The sequence below is a fragment of the Haliotis rubra genome, unplaced genomic scaffold (assembly GCF_003918875.1).
Source record: "Haliotis rubra isolate DU_JTF1 unplaced genomic scaffold, ASM391887v1 Scf332, whole genome shotgun sequence".
NCBI classification, from domain to species: Eukaryota; Metazoa; Mollusca; class Gastropoda; order Lepetellida; family Haliotidae; genus Haliotis; species Haliotis rubra.
Genome location: NW_025767005.1, coordinates 694,427 through 701,727, shown reverse-complemented (window position 1 = coordinate 701,727; position 7,301 = coordinate 694,427). Strand labels below are relative to the sequence as shown.

Genomic DNA, 7,301 nt, shown 5'->3' with positions numbered 1-7,301 from the left:
GATGTTCGTATAAATGTTTTAGCAGAAATATACAGCAAGTGGGTGAGGAAATAGGTCTTAATATCCGTCAGTTCGTTATAAGCGTATTCGTTACAAACGTAGTCTACTGCAGCTGACTTATTTCATAGCTCGGGAACTCGACTCGACTTGCTGATGATGAAATTGTAAGTCACCGATGTGTTTCCAACTCTGACAATTACAACCCAGACCTCTTACCTGTTGTAGCTGTTGACGACGTGGGTAGACGGGTCGTCGTGGTACGACGTGACCCAACTCTGACAATTACAACCCAGAGACCACTTACCTGTTGTAGTTGTTGATGACGTGGGTATAGGTGTCGTTGTGGTACTCGGCATGGGGACGAAAGCTTGCTGTTGCTGCTGCTGTTGTTGTTGCGGCTGTTGTTGTTGACCAGGAGTACCCCGGGGGATGTATGGGCGTCTCGGGAGCGGCATCAGCCCCTGCCCAGGATCCGGGGGTGGGGCGGTAAAGTATTGCACCTGTCCACGATACCGTTTCGTCGGAAATCTCGATGGGAATCCACTTGATGGGGGATAGTTCCGCGGGGCGTACCCCCTTGGTGATTCCTCGGGATATGTGTTCTGTGGCCCTCCTTGGTACGTTGACGGGAACCCCCTTGGAGCCTGTGGTCCGGGGTAGCCGCCAGATGGGGGTGCACTTTGGTAGCTGCTGAGAGCTGGACTGTTTTGAGATGCTCCGTTCTGATAAGCCGGTTGGGGAGGTTGACCATTTGAGTATCCGTTTTGGGATGGTCCACTTTTCGGTTGATACCCACCTCTAGGAGGTGGGCCTCCTTCATATCCACCTGACGGAACTGCATATGATGGCTGTGCTTCACCAGGATATCCTCCTTGAGGAGGTGGGGGGCCTCCTATATAACCACCTTGTGCTGGGGGTGGTCCGCCTGGGTAGCCACTTTGTTGGGGAGGTGGTCCACCTGGATAGCCACTTTCTGGGGGAGGTGGTCCACCTGGATACCCACCTTGTGGGGGAGGTGGTCCACCCGCATATTCGCCTGGCGGTGGCGGTGGGCCTCCCGGGTACCCCCCTGAAGATGATCCAAACTGAGATGGATTGTTCTGGTATGAAGGGGCTTGAGCGCCGGGATAACTCGACTCCGTACCGAACGTTGAAGGGTAGCCACGTTTAGGGACATTCGAACTCGGACTCTGGTATCCGTAAGGAGGGCTGTTAAAACTCGAGGACTGGAACATCGCGCCATTTTGATACACCAGACAGGCAGCTGAAACATTAAAATATTTGCTTCAGTGGTACGTCTTTGTAATATCATTGAGCATAAACCTTTAAGACGAATTGGTGTTTGATTTGTTGTAGTTTCACGCCACACAGGTATATGGCGGCGGTTTGTACATAGTCGAATCTATAGTCCGTTTGGCTCAAAAGCGGACCGATGAATTGCAATCTAAGCACGTTCACAGACAAAGTTATTTATTCATTAACCTGTGCTGTGCCGTCTCCATCCGTTCGCGAGCACCTGGCTGTCCCTTTCTCTGCACTCCTCCCTCGTAACAAATAGTGAACTGTGTCAATATTTTAATGATAGATTGTTAAACAACTTTTTTATTTTTAGGACAAAAATTCTGCAAAAACCTCATAGAGTTGGTATGATGTTTTGATTATGATCAGCGTTTCATTGAGTATGTTATGTTTATAAGTTTTCGAGTTAGATTGCAATTCATCGGTCCGCTTTGGAGCCAAACTATAGCCTAGACAATCTAATGGTTGACACCATGAGCACAGATGGACACAGCCGGCATGCGATGAAATGAGCCAACTAAGTCAGCGAGCCCGACCACCCAACCCCGATCCTTTTCACGACAAGCATTGATTGCAGAAGGCTAATTCTAAGCCAGATCATTAGGTGTAGATAAGTTGGTGAGATACGCTGGTTTGAACAATATTTCGGTTATACGAGAAGTAGGAATGCTAGAGAAAAGCTCCAAACATCAAAGTCGTAGACGTTCACCACTTTGTTGCAACCCGTGAGAGAGGGAATGCTGCAAATAAATCTAGAAAACAGGGCGACTCCGTGATCACAACAACCCGTACACGCCAAAGGGAAGTAACTGAAAGTACCGGTAAAAGTAACGGTAACCGAGACATCCGCTCCAACGTCAAATACGCAGACACATATACTCACACACCGATGTGTCGAACTCGAAGTAAAAGCTTTTTCCTAATTGAGTCATCAATCTGCGGTTGTGTGGAATCCCCGATAACTCGAGTACTTGCGTAGCGTAGATTTCACTTAAACCAGGTTTCGGGAAAGTTAAGCATATCGTACATTTTTTTGTTTGACTTGGATTTGAGAAAAAGCAAAATTATGAAGAATCAGAATGACGAGGAAATATCCCCAAATATGCTACCAGAGTGGCAACATTAGGCTTCCATGATTTAAATATTTCATTTTCTTCAGAACTGATTGTTCAGCAGGCCACTCCGATACAGGAATAGTTATATAATTTGTCACAAAACACACACTGTCGATGATAAAAGTTTCAACATCATACATGCAAAAAATCCCATCCTACTTAAAAGGAGTGCAAAGCGTCGTGTTAGAGTAAGATTTGCATGAACACGTTCTGTTAGTTAAATTTTTTTGAGGTGACAGAGTTGTCTTACCACAAAACATGGTGACAATATCAAAACATTTTACACAAAAGAAACAATTTGAAATAGATAATGAAGATTATCTTGGTAATGATGCCAACTACACCAAGGATCAAAACAAAAGGATCAAACTTGTAACTGAGCTTCTTCTACGGTATGCGATTTGTTTTTCCCTGGTGCCATAACATGTGCATTGCTAATGAAGAATTTTTGACAATTATTTTAAAGTTTCATTTAAAAATTCTCAAATCTTAAAGTGTCATCCAACATTCAGGCACTCCTGGTGGCAAAACCGACTCTTTGTGTTTCCGTGCAGTATGTAGGATGCGTCGTAGAAATGTGAAAAGGAATTAATTAAAACTTGATAAAGATTTGGGCTTTGTATTACAGAACGGTTTTTTAAATACAGTCACTTTGTGAAATCATATTTTCAACTAATTTCATCATATATATGTACAGACACACATAGTTCCTAAAACATCTAATAGTAGTTTTTTCTAACATCAGTTCTTGACTCCAAGCACAATTGCTCCAGATATAATAACAGTTATCGAATGTCGATAAAATATAAAAGGAATACAAAGTCAGCCTGCTATACAGACTATAATTGAACTCAATTTGGAGCTAAAGTTGATCTTAATGTCCAGGCAGGCTTTACAAATTGTATATTTTTAAGAAAGCATCTGCAGTCTTAACTACAAAAGCATTTTCTTATTGTTTGAAAGTACTTAAGATTTCGTTCTATCATATGAATCTGAACATTAACAGCTTGACATGTGTCGTCTAGCCATTTGATGTTATGATGTAGACTTTGTAACAGTTTCATAAACCTGTGAACTAATGAACCCTTCATACACCAGGTCACTCAGACAGAGATATGAATTGCAAATGACCCTCATAATATTTTCCCAGACACAAATCATTGTTGTAAGACACGTTGAGTGACAGAAGGACAACATGTTTAAGATTTTCCAATATGCATACCTTGACCATGTACATTGGAACACATATTTCACATTATTCACATATTATATGTATTTTACGTATGGTGTGTATGTATAATACTTTGGCCATAAGATAGTAAGGCAACGTCTGCACAGTTCACATCATGAACTGTTATTCAATACAAACAGCATGTGACTTTATTATTTCGCTTTCTGAGGAACAACATGTAACAAAAAAATCATATTGAGTCAGCTAAGAGTTGCTACAAGTCAAAATGTCGGTCTTTATATTATCAGAGCTAAACAGGCCTTTAAGGTTACATATTTCGTTTACGGTTTACAAAGGTGATATAAGGAGGATTAATAAATAAATTAATTAATAAAAAGACAGCAATATGACGAAGATTGATGTACAAATATCACACAATTATTATTGGATATTATACAGCGCACATATCCACTCAACTAGTACATGATCAAGGCGTTGTATTTTTCCTCGATCATTGGATGTCAATCTCAACGGCACATTGTATTATCAATCTCAACTCCCTGAGGAACATACAACTCTTGCAGCCACTAGGCCCATCAAATTATTGCGGCTTCCCCATCCATACGATGGGTACCCATTCACAGCTGGGTGGACTGGGACACATAGTCACAGGACATTGTCCAAGTTTACTGCACGTTGCTGTACCCGCAACTAGGTGTTTGCACGTATTCATGTGGCCACCATTTGGTCACATACCAACGGATTCGTGGGTTCTTTGAAGTGCACAGGGTTGTGTTCTGTACTCTAGGGGTTGTGACAACACTGAAAGAGTCTGCACACAAAGTTCAATCCAAGGTCTTTACACCCGGTCACAGGTGGACCCGATCCCGGCACCGCAAGCTCGATGGTTCACTAGCCTGGCGCCATAGACAGCTCTCCCACCATACATACTATGACCTGATTCCATATTCAAAGATAACAATACAACGAGGATTTCAAAGATAAGCTTATTCAGTGTAATGAAAGTGAAGTGAAGTGGATTTCATAACAGAAACCGACTAAGGTAGGTCTGACAATAAGTTGAATAAGCGAGTTTAGTTTTACGCCGCTTTTACAAAATCCACGGCGGGGGACACCAGAAATGCGCTTCACACATGACAAGATTAAAGCAAGGAACAGTACACACTGAGTGGCATAATGGCTGGTGACATTCCTTGACTTTACATCAAGAAGAAGAAGAAACCCAAAACAAACTAAGAAAAAGAAAACAACAACATTGTCATATACAGTTAACCTAAGATAAGATAAGATATGTCTCAGTCTCAGACTCAGACTCTTTGTTTCGTAGATGATGGCCCGTGAGGCCTAGGGTACAATTACATAAAGACCTCAAACATTGTGGTTTATTATACAAGCGCAAGGTTTGCATTACGGACATTAAACATTTTAGTTACATAAATTGCCGATTTTTAAAAATAGTAGGATCATGACTGGACAGTAATTGTATGATTTAGATGGGTACTTATGGTAATATTGTGGTATATACTTATCTCTTAAATGTGTGTATAATGGGCGTACTAATAGGGTATGGAATTCGTCTTCAAGGCCATCCCCACAAGACGGGCTCATTGCATCGGTTATCGCTCTTTAGATGATGTGATTTGGTTTAAATATGACTTCATTTGGAGGGTGCACGTGAAGATGTTAACACTGAAGATTCATGCACACGAGCAGACCAGTCTTGCATCCATACATCTTTCGTGATGCCCTGTTTGTCCTTAATGTCGGCACACGACATTACACCTAAAGGAAAATGTGTTCATGTTCGTTGAACTCGCTAATTGCGTAGCATTACTTCCTAAAGACATACATTGAAACTAATTCCTCAGTCACTGTGGCCTAGAATCAGATATGAGGAACCACATTAATATGGACTACAGTCCGTTTGATTTCATTTGAGACCGATGAATTGCTCACTAACACAAAACCAAAGTTTGCAAATTGTTCCAAATTGTCTGTCACATGAAATCGACAGACCAACTCTGATGATTTGTCTCATAATATTGGACACCCGAATTAAAATGTTGTTTAACAAACGATCAATATTTTGTTGCCACTTTTCGCTATTTTTACGTGGGGGAACCACTTGCTGGTAGAACAGCCAGGTGTGCGAGTTGCGAGTACACACGCTTGTTGATTACCTGGCTGTTGTACCAGCAAATGGTGCCCCCTCATAAAAATAGCGAAACGTTTTGCTGCAATTATTACATTTTGTGTTAGTGACCATCTCATTAATCAAACGGACTGCTGCAATTATTACTGGGACCCTCATTAATATGAACTACCACTACAGCGGCCACAAACAACATTCAGTTCATGACCTGTACTCCACGTGACCCTAATTTTATCTGTATACAGTATAGGTAGTGTGACAATGCATGTGTATCAACGAAGGAGATGTGTCCATTAGTTCTAGAACTAAGAAAGATACCAGCTATAAATAGTACATTTCGCGTCTGAAGCGTTAACAACGAAACGTGCTTGACCTCGTGTTTCTTGCTCGTATCCGTCGTGGGTTAAGTGTTATAGGGGACATAAATCACATTTACCACTTGCATGGACACCGTTTTGAAATATTTCCAAGCAGCACCACCCATTATCTGTGATAAACAAAATATGTGAAACGTGATGTACACCTTTTGATAACCGTCACCATCACCAACGATATGTTAATAGTTGTTAATCAGTCGTGAAGTTCGATAAATACACCTTCCGATATTGCTTCTGGTAACCTTGCTTTTCAGGTTATTTTTTACAGTTTTCACAAATTTAAAAACAGATCGGTATGTCCTAACTTAATGGGTGTCCACGCGAATGCTCATTTGCGTATTTTGGTTGGCATACGTGCAATAAATGGAATAGTATTGACGGTGCAAATTGGTTACTCGCTTTGCGTATTTATAGTTCTATGGCATGAGGTTTAACGCTACAGCGTAGCATATTGGTTTAACGGTAGCCTGATATCGAAGCATATTGGTTTAACGGCATTCTGATATCAAAGCATATTGGTTTAACGGTACTCTGAACGGCTTGACCGTTATATCATGGCATATTGGTTTTATGGCTCTCGGATTGACTAGACGTCATGTAACGGCCTATTGGTTTAACGCCGTTTTGGACAGAGTGGGCGTTATTACAGGGCACGACGGGGATTTAACGCCTATTGCAAGGCACGTCATTCTGTTGTGGATGAAGAATTAAATGTGGCGTAACTGCCCGGACCACTTCCCAACCATATTCAGATGAAGCTCATTTCAGGTACATGCATTTGAATTAAAAATAATTCAGTTGATAATGTTGAATCGGTTTAACTCTCAGATGTACAGATTCATAATGTACATTGTATTAATTACAAAAGGGTAACTTTCAAGATTCATTTATGGTTAACCAGTTCTACTTTTAATCCTTGGGATATGGTACGTTTATTCAACCACACCTCGTTTCCGTAAATGACAGTTTTTTTAGCTTGTGCACTAGCAAGAAGAAAGACAAAAATTCATTAATTATTTCACATACACAAAAAATAAGACGAGGGCATGGTTTATAAAGGTCTACGGGAATTTCAGAATTCCATGCTGAGAAACCTGCACGAGCATGCAAAATCAACCGGAGAGACCCGGGTTGGAATTCGTCTTTATCAGCAGTACTTGACGTCA

At 41.3% G+C, this 7,301-nt stretch overlaps 1 protein-coding gene across 1 annotated transcript; it reads right to left on the bottom strand.

The window, feature by feature from the left end:
* Positions 1-212: 212 nt before the first annotated feature.
* LOC124284257 (basic salivary proline-rich protein 2-like) lies at positions 213-1,235 on the bottom strand. Its single transcript, XM_046720325.1, has one exon. The coding sequence runs from the start codon at positions 1,233-1,235 to the stop codon at positions 213-215; it is 1,023 nt and encodes a 340-aa protein (XP_046576281.1).
* Between the last annotated feature and the right edge of the window lie 6,066 nt (positions 1,236-7,301).